The sequence below is a fragment of the Micrasema longulum genome, unplaced genomic scaffold, assembly GCF_059751315.1.
Source record: "Micrasema longulum isolate JH-2025_06_02 unplaced genomic scaffold, ASM5975131v1 h1tg000109l, whole genome shotgun sequence".
Taxonomy (NCBI): Eukaryota; Metazoa; Arthropoda; class Insecta; order Trichoptera; family Brachycentridae; genus Micrasema; species Micrasema longulum.
This window is the reverse complement of record NW_028277315.1, coordinates 336,747-358,420: the sequence shown is the minus strand read 5'-3', so window position 1 is coordinate 358,420 and position 21,674 is coordinate 336,747. Positions and strand designations below refer to the sequence as shown.

The window sequence follows — 21,674 nt, the reverse complement described above, 5'->3', positions numbered from 1 at the left end:
ATGGGATGACCAAATCCAACAAATACTTAAAGATGGACATGTCAAAAGTCAGAATAATCGGCGCGCGTGCATGAGAAGATTTATGAATGTAGAGGAAGCGAGATCTGTATGCAAAGATAGAGTGTTATGGCGTTCTATCCTCTCTGACGGGGAAATGGCGTGATAATTTGTTTTGTTTTTTTTTTTTTTTTTAATATTACAATAAAAGAATACTTAAAAACATTTTTTTTTAAATAAAGAAGCATTGACAAATATAAGGGACATCAAGACAAGATCTGGACTATTTATTTAGTCATTGTTTAAATCGCTGTAAACTTGAACCAAAAAAGTCTAGATCTCGTCTTGAGTTTAGAATTAAGGGGCATAGTTTGTGAGAAACTTAATATTAAATCAATCACCGATTTGAGTCAATGTATTTTTTTTTATTGATAAAATCATTTTCAAACTCATGCTCATACAACAATAACTTTTCATGAGTGCGTTATGTATTTTTTTAGCTTAGAAACGCACAAAATTGGTTAAAAAGTTACGTAAGGTTTTAGTGATTAAAACACAAACTCTACATGTGTGATCTTTTGTAATGTTTCTTAAGAGATTGTGATCCTCTATTGTCTAAATAATCAAATTGTTCAAACTACAACATATTACAATATGTTGTATATTGAACTATAATAAAATAAGATTGTGGAGGTTGTGCCATTTCCTGAGATAGTCTGCCCGTCTATCTCAGAGGCAATGTCTCGTGTCATTGTTTTGTCCTACAAATTGCCGTTTACACATGGACAATGGTTGAGTGCTGGGACAAAACCATTGTACTGTCCACGTGTAAGCGGCCTTTCAATATTAAGCTCCTAACTTCAATAGAGAGCTAGAGAAATGCTAGCTTAATAAATAAGACATTAAATAATTATAATTATTCGTTATGGGCTCATCAGCCTATATCTCGTGTACTGCATTCTTCCTTCAAAAGGGCATCTAGCAAGGGCTGGTATTTCAAACGCTCTCGTGGCCATGTTATCTTGTGCATTTACATACGAAATACACGAGAAAAACTGTTTTCTCATGCCGCGAGAGTGGTTCAGAGTTCAGAATAGCGCCCCAGGGTAAATGGTATACTAAGATCAATCTTGGGAAATACATGTTGGTCGCAGGAGGCAAAATTATTTGTTCGCAATGGCGTTTTAATAACGTATGGTATTGGAAGATTAGTTTAAAATTTGAAAAACAAGGATGAAAGAAAGTTAAATGCAGTTTTTATCTTTATATATAATTCTTCTGTACGTGTGATGTCACTGAACTTCTCCTAAACGGCTTAACCAAGCAAGCCAACGTTCGAGCAGGACAACGTCTGTCGGGTCCGCTAGTTTATTATATATATGCACCCATTTACAATGACAATATATTTTATTATTATTATTATTCGTTATAGGCAGGCAGCCTTTGCTGATGTGCCTATATCTCGTGTACTGCTTTTCGTCTGCGTTTCGACCGAAATGGAATGGACAACTAGACTTGGCAATTTATTCCAGTCTGAAACTACCCTGCTGGAAAGGAAGTTTATCTCGGGATTGAGGTAGAATTGGGGACGACAGAGCTTCCAGTTATGACCCTGTAAATTTGTGTTGGGATTTAATTGATGCATCTCACGCAGGGGACAATCTTAGTAATTATTGAGTATCTTATAAGTTTCTATTAAGTCACTTTTCCTCTGTCGTTTTTCCAATGATTCCTATAGTCCTTAAAATATAGCTTGATTAGAATGACAGTATTCAAATCCCTCCATGAAATGGCTCCAAAATACCTATCGGACCTTTGTATTAGGGAAAATACATGTCGAAGAAAATCTACTCTTAGGTCAGCATTTGATTCAGGAAGAGGAAAACTTGTTGAAATCCGGCGCTCCCCAAACACTAGATTTGGAGATCGTGCTTTTGCCGCCGCCGGCTCCTCTGCCTGGAACCAATTGCCTTCAAACTTACGAATCATTGACAGTCCCAGTCAGTTCAGATCCCAACTAAAATCCCACTTCTTTAAACTATCATACCCTCAATTTTAAATCTAGAAATATAATGTATCACTTAAGTTTAGTTAGAATGTAAGTTTAGATATACAATTGTAAAGCGCCCTTGAGGTGATTTTTTACAAAAATGGCGCTATATAAATCAGCCAAATATTATTATTATTATATTATTATTATTATCTAAGCATGGTAATACCTTTAGATATAATTACTCAAGCATCTGGTATTGCTTATCAAGTGACAGTATGTAAAATTAGACCAAAGAAAGTCGACTCTTGTAATGTCTCGTCTACATACTAGAAGCATGGATCTGTTTGATGTCCATCAAAATTCGGAGAATTGTTATGCAATATTCTACAATAAATATAATACACGGGTGCTTTGAAAATAGAATGTATATCATGGCCTGAATATGGTTCACAAAGGAGTTAACCTGAGATGTGGTTTTTACAGTACATATAAAGTTTTATGGGATACATTCAAATTCATTACAAATAAAATAACATATTTAAGGCGTTCAATTAGGACAGTATATCAGATTAGGAACCGTTGAGGAATGGCTCGATTTTATAAAGGCATAATACTCTCCCATAGAATTAAGAACAGTCCAGAAACCGCATACACGCATACATCAAACAGAAGGCGGCTAAACTGCTCTTAAAGGAGTAGTTTTACATTTTGACCCATTAGTTTCTTTGTAGACGTCACTCAGCACGCAACTTAACTAAATTAAACTATACCGTGTTGTGTCGTTTTAAAGTGTAGAAATACTGTTGGGGTCAAAAAGAAAAAGGGAAATTACTGATCACTGATCATAATCTGATCTGATCCGATCAAATCGATTTTATCAGTTTTTCACGCAAACGTGAAACTCTGTTTCTGAAAATTGATATAAAAACGCAAAAACAAGCCTATTATAGTGTTTTATTATATAAATAAAAGACGAGTGATACTTTAATCCACAAATTTGGAATATCCAGTGACCGGTTTCATCGCTTTCGCGACATCTTCGAGACTGGTATCTTAAATTATCACTCGTGATTTATTTATATAATAAATTACAATGAACTTCCATCAAGAATTTTCACTTACAAACATAAATCTATTATAGTGTGTTTAATACAATTATTCACCAAAAAGTAAAACATTTATACTTTTTTCTTGAACATTATCAAATGAATTATTTTTTTATTCGACCAATTTACATTGATCAATTTCTCAATGTCCATCTCTAACGTTTTTGCAAAATGATGTAACCTTGTAAGAATGTCATTAATTTAATTAAAGGTTTATTTTAGTTTTAAAGCTGATTTTATATATTTATGTTGATTTATATGTCAAGCATTGTATTAAAAAAATAAATTAACATACCAAATACGGATGATTTTTTGTGTGTCAATATAAATCACTCCTTAGACGTCACTACAAAGTTATGTTGTCACTTTTTCTGAAAACTGTCATTCTAATCATGCTTTATTTTAAGGACTATAGTACACACTATTTATTTCATTGTGCTTTGAAATTATCCAAACGAAATTCACATTAGTTGGCTATTGTAGAATGGACAAACATGTTAGGAAAACTATTTCAGTTGGAAACCACTAGACAGGAATTGTTTCTTACTCTAGTGGATGGAGGATCAGTGCTAAACAAGCTCCTGACGTCACTACGACCTGTGTAAATCTACCGAGACGTTTCTCGTAGGATCGATGTTGAATTTACATCCATCGGAGTGGATGAGTGTTTTCCACTTTTAAAATAAGCCTGCCCCAAAGCGTAGTGGTTGACGCAATGTTGTCACGAAGTAATGAACAATGGGACAATTCCTGGCGAGATCAACATAAAATATTTGTTTAAAAGGTAATTTTAAACTGCAATATTTTACGGTCGCTGGACTGGCACCCGAAGTGTACAACTGATCACCTTATCTCGTAACAGATGGTCGAGATGCACAGCATTTCGTGTACAAACCCGTCCCATTATCAGAAAAAGATTAACCCATGGTAGTTTATTAAGTAAAAAAAATAATCTGATGGTAGCGTCTAGTAGCGCGGCAATGACGACATATCTAGCGGATTGGAGTGCCCTTGAAATGGAAGAAGTTAATGTCTAACAGGATTAAGAGGATGATATATTTTCTAGCGGAATCATTGTTCAAGAAAATAACAAAGTAATTCTTGAAATCACTGAAATAATAGGGAGTCCAGAGATGCATTATTTTATCGCACTGGCAATGTCTCCAGCGAACATGTATTTAGACTAACTGTAATGTGCATTAAATTATTGTCTTAAATGTAAACAATTTTTTTAGTCTGTGCATGAGTGTCAATTTCTGTACATACTCATTGTTTACCCAATAAAATAAATTAATAGATAAACCAAAATCTCAAGTCTGGTCATGTCAAAAGCACATAACCGAAGAAGAACTGCAGAAGAAGCTAGGATAGGATAGGCGGTCAATCCTCTCTCCCTACCCTTAATGAGGGGAAATGGCGTGATGGTAGGAGTAGTAGTCCTGGCTTTCATATTCTGAGATATTGAGTGGAGACTAGCGGGCTCTCCTTTCTCCTAATGCGTACGTATTATATGTGTATATAAGTGTGCTAGACCCACAGTGTACTGCGTATTGTAAATGCTAACTCTGGCACAGTGCCACTTTTCACCAAAAGAATCGGTGTATTTAGGTTTTCTGTGTAAATTTGTGCATAGAGACACATGTTGGTACAATCTAGTCCAAAATTACTTCCCCTTGTGTTTTTTTTTTTACATATATGAAAAAATAAATATGATTAATTTGAAAGGTAACTGTCCGACCCCTGTGTGCAATATAGTGACGGACCGAAGTTTTGATTTCCGTTTTGGTTGAAAAAAAGAGTTTCGGCTGCGGTTTCAGTTTCGGTCAGAAACCGTCCGAAACATGGCTCGGCCGAAACCTGCGGTCGGGATGTGTCGGATTATGTTCGACTGTACTCGGGAGCATCTTATGGCTCGTGACTCGGCCGCGTGACCTGTGACCTTTAGTTTATTTCGGCTTCTTACAAGAACTGTTACATATAAGTTATATTTATAACAGAACAACGAACCAAAAAGCACTAAAAATAAACAAATTTACTCGTAAAATTTACCCCTTTTATTTCATTATGTATTTTATTCAACACTTATTTTAATGAACAGGTACAGTTTAACAATAAAAACGCCTAATTTTGGGTGTTTTTAAGTGACTTTTAACGTATTTAAATAGGTGTCGGTTTTGGTTGAAAATCTTGTTTCGGTCACTAGAAATAAGTGTTATGTCAACACGTTCATTCCGATAAAATGGCTGTTAAACATTTCAATCTACCACTAATATAATATAAAAATAAGTAATAAAATAATACTTTTATTATAACTTTTCTCATTTTTAGCAATAAAAAAAATGTGTTCTAATATTAGCATCATGTTTTAACTTTTTGATATCTATCGTATTCTTCCAGTAGACTTTATTTCAACTCCCCACCCAATAAACATGTATTTAAAATTCTATGTAAATATCTGGTTATAAATGGTGTTAAAATTTAAATATGTATTATTATTATATTAAATACTTATAATAATAAAACATATTTACAGTTTAGCGATCTCTTAGACGAATGTGTGGGAAATCAATGTATGACAGGGTTACGAATTATGAAATCAGGCGAGAGTGTAAATCTGAGACAAGTATAATTGATAAGATTAAGAAAGGGTATCTGAGATGGTTTGGTCACGTAGAACGAATGGACGACGAGAGAATGGTAAAACAAGTATATATGGCGAAAATGAACGGCAACGTTAGACGAGGACGACCAAGGAAGACGTGGCATGATCAGATAAACCAAAATCTTAAGTCTGGTCATGTCAAAAGCAGACAGAACCGAAGGGCATGTATGACAAGATGTATGAATGTGGAAGAGGCTAGGAGTGTATGCCAGGATAGACGTGTGTGGCGGTCCATTCTCTCTGCCTACCCCTACGGGGAAATGGCAGTAGTAGTAGTAGTAGTAGTAGTAGTAGTAGTAGTAGTAGTAGTAGTAGTAGTAGTAGTAGTAGTAGTAGTAGTAGTAGTAGTACAGTTTAACACCATTTATAACTAGATATTATATTCACAGCTCCTCAGGGAGTTGAGTCCAGTTATTGACTGTCAATGGAACATTAGCACGCTTTTAAAAGGAATCACATCAAAGTTTTAAAATATATATATTTTTTTTGTATATATTATATTACTAACACATGTATAAAAATGTATAAAAACAAAAAACTCGACACTGGCCAGAACACCCGAGTTGAGAGGTGAAAAGGCCATAAAAAACGAAGAAGAAGAATTTAAAATAAAATGTATACCCACACATGGGCCATGCCTTTGGGGGTTTTTTTTGTGTTAATGTAATAGTTTTTTTGTATTTGTAACTTATGTATACCTATTGTAAAATGCAAAGAACAGAACTAATTTACAAAACAATCATTCTTCCACATATAGATTACTGCTCAACAATATTATTTTTAGCAAACGAAGGAAATTTAAATAAACTAGAAATTTTACAAAATAAAGCGATGAGAATAGTTCTTAAGAAAAATAAATATAGCAATGTAAAAAAAATGAGAGATGAACTAAAATGGTTATCTGTAAGAAGGAGACTTAAATTCAATATGTTGATATTTATACATAAATTTTTTCACGATAAATTACCAAAATATTTTAAGGATAAAGTTGTCTTAAACAAAAATTGTCATGAATATGCTACTAGACAAAAGGATAAAATAAGACTACCATTATTGAAAAGAGCTGAGTCGCAAAATTGTTTGATGTATAAGGGTTTAAAAATGTATGATGAGATGCCTGAATGTATGAAGAATGAAAAGTGTCTGAAAGAATTTAAAAATAAATGTATAAGTTACTGTAAGGAAATGTAAATATATATAGATGATGTAAATGTACATAATAGTTTATATTAGTTATAATATAAGCTAACTTAAGAAATAAATTTAAAAAAAATAAAAAAATAAAATTATAATAAATATAAAAAAAACGTTTTAAAAATAGTGAGCTTTTTTCTGTGTCCAGGCGGATGAAGAATAGCGTTCTGTGTGTGAAATAGAACCAGAACCCTGGACAATTGTTTTCGACTCGGTGGCCGTTCTCAGGTATAGGTCTCGAATAAGAAAATCGAGTGAAGATAAGTCCACCAAGTGGTGTAATGGTTGGTGAATGCGGCTCGGCTTCCAATCACCGGATTTCGGAATTCGGATTACCAATCAACAAATCACTCAAAAACGACAAAATGTGAGTTGCAGCGGTTTAGGCTCTGCACGGCAATAGTCTTCCTTGTTCTGTTAGCTGTGATGAAATCCAATCCACGGGAAGAATGCCGAAGACGATGTAGTGTGTAATATGATTCGCCATTATCGATTGTCGCCTGCGCTATCTATCAGAACTCGAGGAGACCACAATCTGGGTATAAGATAGTGAGCCTCGATTGCATTGTCTCACTAACACTTCACGCTAGATAAAGAATCTGAAGATGCTATCGATAGTTTGTCAATGCCTCTGGTTGACAAGAAACGGTACATAGCATAAACTGATAAGAATTATTGAATCACTTTTGGTTTGATCCACTTGAACAAGGTCTAACTCAAACGACCATGCACCAGTTTCCGAGTTAAATTCCTGACAGGGTTTGAACGATAGTTTGATACTATCAAAAGGGATTACAACAGAAATATGGAAGTAAACTAACTATTATATCGTGAACACAGCGATTTTTTGACCAAGTTTAAGTGCTGGATGGTATCTTTTAGAGATGCCATTAATATTTGATATTCGGCCAAATAATGGATACCAACAGACTGGCAAAAATCATGCCTGCGGGTTGTCGCCAACCTGGAAGACCTTCAAAGAGGAGATGAGACAATTATAGTTTGGTGTCCCAGGAGACCTCTTTGTAATTAACAGTTGCCCGGATCTACTACAAGAAGAAGAAGAAGAATTTATGTAAAGTAATCAATGTCCGCCTCTTAAAGAAATTGTCAACGCATTTGTTTACCATGCATGAGGTCTCGGGTTCAATTCCTGACATGTCTAACATGAAATATAAATTTATAAAGGTGTTCTTTCTTAGCAAATTAATGTTTATCGCAAGAGGCAAAATAAGCCGTTCACAATGGAATCCTGGCCTCGACCCTGGTGTATGGGAGCGAAGTATGGACTTGGAAAAACAGGGGTGAAAGTAGGCTGAATGCTGTCGAAAGGCAATCTCTCAGGCGAATGTGGGGTAAAACTGTGTACGATAGATGTGCAAATGTTGAGATGCCTACATTATGTAAGGGTGAGATAAGCATTATCGACAAAATCAAGAAAGGAGCTCTGCGTCGGTTTGGACATGTATGTTGATGGATGCAGAAATAGAGGAAGACCGAGAAAAACATGGCATGACCAAATACAACAAATACTCAAAGATGGACAGGTTAAAAGTTGAAATAATCGGCACGCGTGCATAAGAAGATGTATAAACGTAAAGGAAGCAAGATCTGTATGCAAAGATCGAGTGATGTGGCGTTCTATCCTCTCTGCCTACGCTTACGGGGAAACAGCGTGATGGTTTGTTTGTTTGTTTGTTTGTCTGTCTGTCTGTTTTACACTACAATATTTCACAGTCCCAGGACTGGCGTGACAACCGTTAGACTGATCATTTGACTTTCATCTGACAAAAATGATTAAGATACGCTGCAGTTGGCGTACCAATACCCTATGCACCATTAGGTACGGAAAGGGAATAATTTAATGAATCGGAGGAGACAGGTTATGGTCTCGTGGAAGTCTTGCGTACGCACCGTGAACTTGCGGTTATTAATGACTAAAAGAAAATGACGCAAAAATTGAGGTAAATCATAGAGCAAAGATTAAAAAAAAATGTATTTAATAAGAATTGATTCCACAATCAAAGTGGCTATCGAAGTAAAATAATAATTTAAGGAAATAGAACATGTTTTATCAGAGAATGAATCATACAAGCAGCATATCTACTTGCATTTGGCCAGGATATTTGTGGTCAGGATGTTCCCGATTGATATTTTGCGGCTTACCCACACTTAATATGGTGCATTTTAGTAGCAACACTTCTGACTCGAGATTGTATATCGATCAGGATCAACTGGTCAAGTGTAGCCACTAGGACTGACGATCGCGACAAAGCAAAGAAAAAAGTTACACAAAGAAAATGCAGAATTATGGAAAAAAATTGATCGAAGCCAAAATGAACATGATCACAATACCGGAGAAAAGGTAAAAATCAGACTCCTAATTAGAAGAAAGGCGAAGTCACAAAATTATAGGAGGAACTTCAGCCCTACATTTCCTTAATATTTTCCCTCTTTGTGGCAATAAATTTAAATATGAATAACTCCCTAGGGAAAAAATCCAGCCTGTCTGCAAGCATTTGGACATACTCAAACATTGTCGAATTAGCTACCTGGTAAAAGAAGAAGTATAAAAGAAAATTGTTTTCAGGCGTTGTCTAGTAGGTGATTTGGTTCAGCCGGATGAATCTCACCCACATAATAAAGGTTTCAGCTCCTTTGCTTCACAGAAGTAACAGATGGGAGAGTTGAGGAAATGCGGATGGTTAAACATGGGCAGAATGGTGAATGTTGCACAGTGTGTCAAGTGGCCACTTAAACCAGCCAATGACAGGCCATAAGTCCTGTTTATGCCTAGACTTCCATATTCCCTTCTCAATAATGCTTTCCCTCTCTGTTGCAATAAATTAAAATAGAAATTTTTTAGGTTATAATTTGCTGTGTCGTTTGTAATAAGAATTTTTCCGGCGAAACAATATATTTTATTGGGGTTGGAAGTAGCGTGGTCTTCCAACTATCGCTATAAAAGAAATATGATGATCCGTTGTCAACGGGGTCATAGCATCATAATCCTGTTTACAAATCCAAAATCCTATCTCTATCTGCTATCTCCGAACATTGTCTGCCCTCCAAATTTCTGTACACGAGGACAATATTGTACTGTCCGCGCGTAAACGCTACTTTAGACTGAACTTTGACTAGTGTCAGAAGATTCTTACACCTTGGCACATGATTTACGAGCAATTTTGCAGATCGTTTCTCTAATGATCCGAGTAAATTGTCTACACGGTTGTACATAATTGTAGTATTAGAAACGGCACGTTAGTTATCTTCATGGCCTATTGTTGCACTGTTAAAATCGACGACATTGTTGGTGGAGAAAAATTTTACATGGCATATTAAAAGCAATCGGTTATGATCTATCTCGCGCACGAGGAATCTAAAGTTCTTAAATTAGAAAAGCCGATATTCAACAGCGATCCTGCAAAACATTTCATTAATAGCAGATCTAAAAATGCTTGGAATGGAAGAAATAGTCATGCCACATATTATTTAGACACTTTACATAAGGGCGGATATATTACCTTTTTTTATTTTATTTATTAGAGATATCAACAGTAATACAGTATAAATTAAATATAACAAATAATAAAATATACAGAGAATAAAACCAAGACAGATACCCACAGAAATACATTAAATACTCGTACAATGCGTGCTAGTGTGTTTTTGTTAGTGTAAGTGTGTGAGAGGATGCGTGAGAGGGTGCGTAAGTGGGTGTTATAATGGAATGAGGGTGAACATGTGTGTAAATATTATTGCACAAGTGTCAAAAATATATAAAATATTAAGAATTAGAGATAAAATAAGACTTTATTATAGAAATTAAGTGTAAGACAAAAAAGTTTGTTGTTTGGATATTAAGTGTGTTTAATAGTGATAAATTATGTTAGAATAAGTATAGATGTAAATATTGTGTTGTAAATATATATTAGACTATGTTAATCATAGAACTAAATAAAATAAATTTAAAAAATCAGTATTTTAAATGTTAATTTGTTACAATTAAGGCAATTTTTTCCTAGCTACCGCAACCGTTCGATTTGACAAAATCAGTAGTATATGAACATATCGAGCCATAATCGGCAGAACAACGCAAGCGTCATTTTTGGCGAATTGCATTTTTTTAAAGGAAAAGTGTTCCCTATTGCCTCCTGCACAAGTGATAAATGCAGCATAGCTGTATAAAATTCACTTGCCTCATTTGAGGTTATTTATTTTTATTAATTTTATTTATAAAGTGTAGTATTTAAAAACAAAGTTGTTTTATTTATGGAATTATAGCAACTTAAAATTATATCAATGAATTTACAAAAAATAAACATTGAGCAGAGTAGATAATTAAAAAAAAAAAAAGCACTGTTTAAACAAAATAAAAGAAAATATAATATTTAAATAAAAATATTTGTCAGCACAAATGAGATTATTGTACTTTGTTTTCTTGTATTGTTGTTGATACTCAACAAATTAATCTAATCTCTATGTCTCTAAGTCTACCTTGTTACAAGTAAGTTCATGTCCTGAAGATGATAAAGGGCGCTAGCTCCTCATTACTTACTGAAAAAAGACGGGAATATACAGGTTTGTAAATAAATACGAGCCTTCTATTATATATGTAACACTGTATGTATGTATATAACACTGAATAGGCTACTAAAAATATATAAATCCAATATCAGACCTACTCTCAAAGATGGGTTTCAGATATGGAATCGTTGGAATGAGTTTAAAGACGAGCTACAAAGTTGTCACCAAGCCTGATCGGCAGCTTCCATATGTGGAGAGACTGGAAACTCTCGGTCTCACAATGCTGCAGGAACGGCGAAAAAGGGGTGACCTGATAGAGACATATAAGATACTCAACAGCCTCAAACTACTCAAATTTGGATCCCACGTTCAAGCTCAAACAAGATGCTCGTCTTCGAGGCCAAATTCTCAGGCTGAAGAAAGGCAAGATTCAATCTAAATCCACGGAAGCATTTCCCGAGCAATAGGGTTGTTGATGGGCGGAAAAAACTGCCCCAAGAGCTGATCTCAACGCGTAGTCTCAATGGGTTCAAAAACGGACTAGATTTGTTTGGGAAAAGCTAAAGTGCGCCAACAGCTTACTTTCATTGAAATAGATTTGAGCATATCAGCTTTAAGCTGCTCGCTTAAAATATATATATACATATCAAACCGGAGACCTCTTCTATGGCAAACTATTACAAGGTGAACTAACACCACCTTTACACAGCTGTTGAGTGGGTCAGTAGTCAGCTTGAGGAGGAAGATATAAACCATGTTTTTTTGGATGCGCCATAAATAATTATTATCCTGAGTTCCTATCCGACCTCTCCGATATCAACATCCCGTTCCCTATTCATATTCTTACTCTCCTGTCCCCACCCAATAAACGTGTATTTAAAATTATATGTAAATATCTAGTTATAAATGGTGTTGCGCTGTAAATATGTTATATTATTATATGTTTATACTATATTAAATACTAACTTGTATATATTATATTACTAACACATGTGTAAATATGTAAAAAAAAAAAAAAAAACAATAAACTCGACACTGGCCAGAACACCAAAGTTGGGAGGTGAAAGGGCCATTAAAAAACGAAGAAGAAGAAGAGCTGATCTCAAGGTGTAGTCTTAATGGGTTAAAAAATGGACTAGATTGGTTTTGGAAAAGTCAAAGTGCACCAACAACAAACTTATTTTAAAATAGATTTAAGCATATCAGCTTTAAGCTGCTCGCTTAAAATTAATATAATAATAATATTATTTTCCCTCTCTTGTGAGCAAGTGCCTGGTTCTTTGTGCCAACTGAACCTATGCTAGGTCCAGCACTGGTAAGAATACTGCCTAGCTTTATTCCAACGAGCCAATGGTAGACATATTTTTCAACTCAAATCAAATGCAACGGGAAAATCATAGTTTTCCAAAGCGGTTCTGAACAAGTTTGAGACATCATCTTAATGTTGAATGTGCATTGACCACCTTGGCAAACAAATGTTTGTAGCAGGAGGCAAAATGAACAGTTCACAGTGGAGTTCTAATGAAGTATGGAATTGGAAAAACATGTGGGCTGAATGCTATCTCGAAATGCGATCTCCCAGGCGAGTGTGTACACATATGTCGAGATCTGCGCATTATTGTAAGGCTGAGACAAGCTCTGTCGACGAAATCAAGAAAGGCGTTCTGCGTTGGTTTGGACATATAGAGCGAATGGACAGATAAAGGGATTTATGATGCATGTGGAAGACCGATGAAAACATTGCATTTTATGTATATTTAAACTATATATATTTTTTGCACCACAACAGACCAGGAGGCCCAATTACAGTGGTGAATTACAACACAGAATAAACACCCAGGCTTGAGAAAACCACATTCAATTTTTGTGTTCTCATTGGGAATCGAACTCGAAACCTTCCGTGCGTGAGTCAAGTGTCTTGACCATTACACCACGGAGGCCACCAGCATTATAAGAGAGCCCTTTAAGTGATAATATATAATAAATACATTTTTTTTAATCTGTGTAGTGAATTGAATGGAGATGAAAATTTTACGTAAAACTGTACTGTACTCACATTTTTTTATATTTTTTATTAAAGTTTATTATGAATTGTGACAGCACAGTAAAGTGCAGTAAAGAGTTAAAAATATGGTAAAGCAGTTTAACTGAATGCAGTTTTATTTGTGTACTAGTTTATGAGAAAAAGGAAGAGCATACAGCCGATCCTGGATATAAGAGAGCCTAAGGGCCAAGACATTGTTCTCTTATATCCATGCGTTCTTTTACAGAGGTCTACAAACATAACCAGGGCCCCGATTACAATGGGAAGTTAACAGAGTTACCTTCGACGGTCTGTAAAGAAAAATCGAGGCCCTGGCATCCTATTCTTATTATGTATGCAAAGATCGAAGGACGTAGAGGGGTCGGAAGAAGACAGCTTTCCTGGCTTCGAAACATCCGAGCATGGGCCAGGATTAGAGCTGTGGAGCAGCTGTTTCGCACTGCTCAGGATAGAGAAGCTTTCTCCCAAGTGGTCGTTGAAGAAGATAAAATTGAAGATAAATGTTAACTTCCCATTGTAATCGAGGCCTTGACTTCCTATTCCTATTATGTATGTTTATACACAAGTACAGGAGGTACAAAAAAACGAAAGTACATGACTTATTTACGTACTTTACACACTGTGCAACATTCACCATTTCATTTGAACATTCGTATTTCTTCAATTCTTCCATCTGTTAATTTTAGTGAAGCTAAAGAGCTAAAACCTTTATTGTTGTGAAGAGATTCATCTGATCGAATTATTTCACATACTAGGCAACGCCTGAAAATAATTTACGGATCGGATTCGGATCAGGTAAAGAAGTACATACAGAGATGCACATACAATATATATACATAAAATAAATTGTACCGAGGTTCTGTAAATTTTATCAACTCGCAGTTTTCCGTTTTCATAGGCAGTTAAAATCTTAAATTTATTACTCAACATTAAAATATTCCATTTAGACATCTCGCCGCGAAAAAACGATCTATTGATCACTTACGCTGACTTCCGACGCAGAGACGAATTCGGGTGTACGTACATAACAACCTGTCAGAACTTGTCAGCACGTGCACAAGCCGTGACGCTGCAGCTGCGTCTGCAAACCAAACAGTCTTTCATACCCGTCACGATTTCGGCTCTCTCTTATATAGAAACCAGAATCTGAATAGATAGAATGTCTCTTTTTCAGAGGTTTTCAGGGGTAAAATGACAAGACCCTAATCCTGCTCTCTATTAAAAAGGTTTATCTTATTTCCAGGATCAACTGTATTATGTATCATATAGGAAGTCGAACGCCATATACATCAAGCGAGGTTCAACAAAAAATCAAAATTTTTTGTATCAAACAACATACACCTTAACCTAGCCAGACCGAAGGGGGGATTCTAATCCCCGATTTGGTCAATTTCATTTTATGTACATAAGCATTCAGCAAACTAACAAAAATGAATAAAATACACGAATGAGTAAAATGTGTGTACGCGAAAATATGAACAAATTATTGCACGGTCATAAACACTTCCAACATTTTATTCTCCTGATGCCATATACAAGTAGGCGCTGGGGTCATTTGGTCTCCCCGTTGTAATTTTTGGATGCTTAGTGAGGGAAAGGTTAAGCTCTGTAAGCAACTTGCCAAGACACATGTATGGAGCATATTGATTTACGGCTGTGAGCCTTATCGAAGAGACAGAAAAAGACTAGAGGCCTTTGAGATGTGGTGCTACAGAAGAATATTAAGAATTTCATGGAGAGACCACATCACTAATGACGAGGTTCTCAGTAGAATCGGAGAAGGGAGGCACCTAATCAAAACTATCTCCAAGAGGGTCCTCTGCATGACATAATCTAGGGAATGGCTGAGGGGACATATATTGAGCTGAAGAGGACTGCAGAGAATAGAGCACAGTGGAAGACGAGCTGCGGGACTCTGCTTCAAACCAATCCCCAGGATTAAGACTGCGAAGAAGGATGCATGGTTAAGAAAAGAGACGACTTATATCAGTTTTTTTTTTCTCACTAATAAACTGGACGATTGACATATTATCTTAACTTTTTTTACAAATACGGAAACGACGGTTAGGTTACTTGCGTCACTCTTATTTTATCTTATTTCTCATATGTACACGTGATTCGATTACTTCGATAAAAATAATAATTATTATTACTACACAACTTTGCGGTGCTTAATGCTTGCTTCAGAAGACTTATTCATTTGATGATATATGGTTGTGTACCTACTCAATTCTAAGGGTTATCACTAGAGCCCATAAAGGGCACGGCAGATTGAAAACACACCTTGCTAGAATGAATCTCTTTGAAACTTCTAGCTGTAGGTTCTACAGTGCAGATGATCAAACACCTATACACATTCTATGTGAATGTGTTACTTCTTCGCAGTATTTTAAATAATCCCACTTCACCTGTGTATCTAAGAGAGCTCTTCCAACCTCTATCACATGGGCTATCTCTTGGTTCTAATAACGACAGAACCCTTTTAATACGAATTCACGGATCTAATTTTTTTGCCTTCTCTTATATGGCTCGATTGTGGAATGTGGAATGTCCGAGACACCCCCTCTTTATTTATATTTAAATCAAGATTGAAATGTCACTATCTGAATATTTGAGTTTTTACTTTCTCCTTCTTTCCTTCTAATTCTCCCTCTTCACTTCATAGTATAGTGTAGATTTCTAGTCAATTTTTGTTTCTATAAAAAAGTGTATATTCTTTTTTTCTATTCCCTTTCCGCACCTAATGGTGCATAGGGTACTGCATTGGTACACCAATCGCAGCGTATCTTGATTGTTGCATGAAGGTAAGATGATCAGTCTTACCAGTCCAGGGACTATGAAATTTTCTGGTGAGAAAACACCCTTTTAAATAAATAATTGATATCAACCATGCCGGGAATCGAACGCGAGACCTCTCGCATGGTAGGCAAACACGCTGACTATTACACCACGAGACCGACTTATACATTCATATACCCGGGATATGTCCATATACCTAGTATTTATTTTCTAAAACTTAATAGTTTGGGGTAGCTAGGAAGAAATTGCCTCAAGGCAATATGCCCACTATTACATGTACAAGTGTTTAGTAAATAAATGCAATGCTTTATTATTATAGTTGGATAATTTATATAGTGCCATTTTTGTGAAAACCTCAAGGAAGGCAGGTTATACCACAAAAGAAGACGCATCCTCGGGGGACCACTGATTATACCTGAGGATGTAAGAGTGCTCGCCCCCTACTTAAAGCCTTGAACTTGGAGGAGATTTAGCAAATAGATATGAGAGCATTCGACATTTAGTAGCCGGGCTCTTCGGAGACTTAGGCTCGGAGGGAGAGAATTTATTTATGGGGATTTGTCACAATAGATCAATACGGGTCGCAGTGACATCATGAGCTTGTTTGGCACTGACCCTCATTTGCTAGAAGACAATAGAGTGTCAAAAACTTTGTAGAAAAGGACTGGATTCAACGCTTTGAGGAATTTCATTAGTATTTCGACATGAAATCACATACAATCATGATAAAACGTCTGTCAAATATAGGTTTACAAGGTCATTTACTAGATTGGTTTATAAGCCATTTATGTGGTAGAACACAACAAGTTAAATTGGTAATATTACTAGCAAAAATAAAACATTGATTTTGGTGTACCGCAAGGTAGTGTTTTGGGTCCGATTTTGTTTATTTTATATATTAATGATCTATGTCTGACACACATAAAAAATTGTGATATTATTGCATTTGCAGATGACACTGCTCTCATTTTTAGAAGTGACAAATGGGATGAAACTTATTCTGCGGCTCAAAACGGTGTCAATCTTCACCTTCTATGAAATGCAGAAACTCCTGAACAACAGAGATCTGAGACTAAGCACAAGATGGAGAGCAATAAAATATTATGTATTGCCAGTGTTGCTGTATGGAGCGGAGGGTTGGACTCTTAAAGTTTCAACGATGAACAGAATTGAGGCCTTCGAACTTTGGTGGTGCAGAATAATGCTTCGAATCTCATGGACTGATTGTGTCTCCGATGAAGTGGTTTTAAGCATTATGCACAATGAGAGGGAGTTACTGACCACTGTCAAAAGAAGAAAAGCCTCCTACTTTGGTCACATATTCCGCAATGAGAAGTATGCCCTTCTCCAACTTACTATGGAAGGAAAGATGGAGGGCAGGCGGAGTATGGGGCGGAAAAGAGCATCATGGCTCAGAAATATCAGACAGCAGTTCGGTGTGCCGGACGCAGCAGCGCTAATTAGGCTGGCACAGGATCGTCAGAACAATGGTCGCCAACCTCCGGTAGGAGTGGCAAAAGAAGAAGGTATACCTTAACTAATAAGCAATATACTTACAAAAATAATTTCAAAAACAAAACATTGTTATAAAATCCAGACGCTTTTCGATGGCACTCTATCTGCCTATATGGATGTTTGTTTTTAACAAAAATCATCGCCATCCCACGGAACGATGCGATAGACCCAGTATCCCTAATCTCCGCAGGCAACTCATTAAACATATTAAATCCTTTATGATACAGATTGTTTTGAGTTGCCTGGATTCTTGTTTCAGGGAGTCTGAAACCTTCACTCCCCCTCGTAGGATAGGGATGAATTTCGTTATTACACCGACCATCACAAAACATGTATGCGGGAAATAATTATTTTTTAAACTCAAATATTAATACTTAAGTATTTAAAATTACTCTTTGCTTTACCAAAAGCATGTTTAGTACCGTCAACATATTATGCTGAGTTTTTGTATATCTGCCACATCTCAATATTGTCCTCATTCCCCTATTCTGAGCTTTCTGCTTATAGCTCCCTGGGGATTAAATCCAGTCTTTGTCTACAAAAATTAGGACAAACTCAAAATATGGTTAGTATTTTATTGTTTGCACAACGCAATTTTACAGTCTTTGGAAAGACATCTTGCCTTCATGCAACAAACTATTGATACGAGCCGCAATTGCTCGCAACATACAGTGCCTTATGCACCATAAAATGTAGTATTTGTTATTTTCTAATAGATGTTTGAACTTCGCCAATTACTTATGGATAAGAGACACTTTTCTACTTTTTGTTTTTTTTTCTGCACCACAACAACGTTGGCACGAGTCGAGAACACTCATGGTTCTGGTTCTATTTCACACGCAAAACTGTATTCTTCACCCGCCTGGACACAGACAAGTATTACGGTTTTCATAATAATCATATAAGAGCCTAGTATAGGTACTTTTTACATATATCTGTAGTTACTTATATGTAAATATTTTTATATCTCCAGGGTCATGAGGTTAACAAATACCGGATACTTTTTAACATTGTTTTTATCAGTTTAAATTGGATTTTTCATACAAATTCGAGTTAAGTCTGATGTTTGCAATTTTTCCAATTTATTTCATGCAAACACAACATGTGCTCATTTTGATATGCTGTGTGGACGATTACAGCATGTGCAAAATTCATTTAAGATTTAAAAAATAATTCAAAGTTTCAATTAAACTATTTTAAGTTACTGTCTATGTGATGAGAAAATTCTAAAAAATATTTGATAAAAGAATGGCTGTGGAGTTATTGAGTTCAGCGGTGGTCAATATCCAAGTACTTATTTCTAGTACCTACCTATGTACAAAGGCAAGAACCTACTTCTGCATAATAAATCGTCCGTGTGTATGGGTATATAAATATTATAATGTAGAAATAAGCGAGCGCAGGTGGAGATGTAGGTATAACTCGGAATATACCTACTCAAACAACTTGTCAGACGGAATGATTACCTGTCAAAATGAGTCGGTGACAGGTAGGTTGTTTATCATTACGGAATTTGCATCTTTATTTTACGAAACTTCTCTCGGTAGCGAACGGCGATATATTGTGTGCACGGTAAGTTGATTAACCTTATTTCTGTTGACTCAGCACTCGGCACTAGGCACTGATGCCCGACGATTTCTCGAAACAGAAGCTCGACTTAGACAAGGGACGGGCTTATCAGTAAACTATATTTCTTATCTCTCAGCATTTGCGCTAAAAGATTGCAATGTCAACACATACATCGGACCACAACACATGCGAGAACGTCGTGAAACTCCGCGACCATAATGAACGACTGGCGATGAGCGCCGAGCACTGTAATTCTCACTAGGGTTTCATGCCACACTGCAACGGAAAAAAACACTCAGCTTGACCATGAACGACACCGAACAATATTTACAGGCGAGCCAGAAGGTTATTCGTTCGAGAAATCTTTACATCGCCCGAAAGACGACCCCGCGATGTTTGATTCATAAACGCGAGTTAATTATCTCGGAGGAAAGTAAATACGGCGAAAGAAATCGAAAGTGAATTGTTCGGAAGCCGTATTCAGCCATTACCGAGTCGGGACACGGCGCACGGGACCGCTCGCTCGAGGGACGGAAAAGTATCGCGATGTCGACTCGACGGCCGAAGGTTACATGCGGGAGGAGAGAAATGGACAATTTCCGACGCGACGTAGCTCCGGGGACATCTTTTTCGCGACGCGCCGTACACGGTAGCTATGTTTGTTGTTATAGCTCGCTTCTCGCCACGGCGAACGGCGAGCGTAATGGTGGCGCGGGCAGCAGGCGGCCCCGTGGGCCGGACGGGCGAGTGCGGAGCTCGACTCTCGACTCGGCCGTTTCGCAATATTTGACACGGCCAGCGTACACCATTAGCGCGGACGAAAATAATCACGGACGGCGGGTAACAAGGTGCGCGCGACACCCTATACCCAGTTTGGAAATGCTGCTATCTACTCACAATTTGTAGTGGTAATTGTCATTCTCGATGGAATTGACAACACCGGCATCCATGGTATGGGGGGCTCCTCGGTCGCACCCTGGAGTGCAGGCGAAGGCCTCGCGTGGACGCGGAACTTCACTCCGATACACACAATGCACTCACGCGAAATGCACCCGTCGATCAATTTCTAACATTTTGGCGGTCACGAAGCTCTCACGGAGCGTCACCCTGCACGTATAAACACGACACTGGCGGTGTTTTGTTACACCGAGGAACTTTTCTTTGAAAAATCAATATACATTTCCCCGAGTTTAAGTTCTAGCGAGTCGATGTCCAGCGCAGGCTAAATACATGAAGTTTGCAAGCTTTTTTAGCGCATCAGTGTTGCCACATTTTTTTCAGTTTTTTCGTTCTCAGTGTTGTGATTTTTTTCTCGTGATTTGTGATGCACTTCGTGTGGGTTGGAGAAGTTTTCGGTCATTAGTCAAGTCGCGTGGAAATTACAAGTCTGGCTGAGGGAAATGTAGGGCAAAATTATGTTAATCCGTTTTGAACTTGGGAAAACTTTCAAACTTCACAAATTACTTTGTCCCTGTTTGACACCTTCCTGAAAATGTATTTTGCAGGTTATGTTTAACTCGTGACGTTCGCAGTTTATCTTTGGTTGGGAAATATTTAGAGAAATGTTATGTTTATTGTCTCTTCTTTTTTTCCGCCACATTTATAAATTGTTTTTTCAATAAAGTTTGTCTAATAGGACATGCGATATTATTTATATTTATTTTATTTTAAGCCTTAATTAATTTAGGTGTGTGATCGCATTGTAAATTTAATTTGTTAAAATTACTTATTTAAATATAAAAGCGTTGTTTAGTGTGTCAGCCTAGTGGCGTAGGAGTCAGTGCGTTTTTTTTACTACGCAAGTGGTCTCGGGTTCGATTCTCAACACGGTTGATATGAAATATTTATTTAAAAATGTGTTTTTACACTTGAATAATTCATAGTACCTGGACTGGCATCTGAATCGTACGTAACAAAAAAAAATCACGATACGCTGTGATTGGTGTACCAATACAATGCCCTATGCACCATTAGGTGTGAAAAGAGAATGCTTACTTTAAACTATTTATTTTGATCAATACTATTATTGAAATGAGCGTTTTGAATAATATACTCATATATTATGAAAGTAGAATAAAATAAAACAAAAAAAACAAAACAAACCATCACGCCGTTTCTCCGTAAGGGTAGGCAGAGAGGATAGAACGCCACAACACTCTATCTTTGCATACAGATCTCGCTTCCTCTACATTCATACATCTTCTCATGCACGCGCGCCGATTATTCCGACTTTGGACATGTCCATCTTTGAGTATTTGTTAGATTTGG

General features: G+C 36.6%; 1 protein-coding gene across 4 annotated transcripts in view; it reads right to left on the bottom strand.

Annotated features, from left to right (window-relative positions):
• The window catches only part of Tdg (Thymine DNA glycosylase), a 53,529-nt gene extending 32,479 nt beyond the window's left edge, over positions 1-21,050 (bottom strand). For 2 of the 4 annotated variants that reach the window (XM_088238045.1, XM_088238053.1), the window contains exon 1: positions 20,304-21,050. In XM_088238045.1, the coding sequence (XP_088094171.1) occupies positions 20,304-20,356 (53 nt within the window). In that variant the 5' untranslated portion in view covers positions 20,357-21,050. Of the gene's footprint in view, positions 1-19,303; positions 20,222-20,303 lie in introns of those variants that run through there. The other 2 variants (XM_088238062.1, XM_088238070.1) reach the window with 2 other exon arrangements.
• Positions 21,051-21,674: the final 624 nt, after the last annotated feature.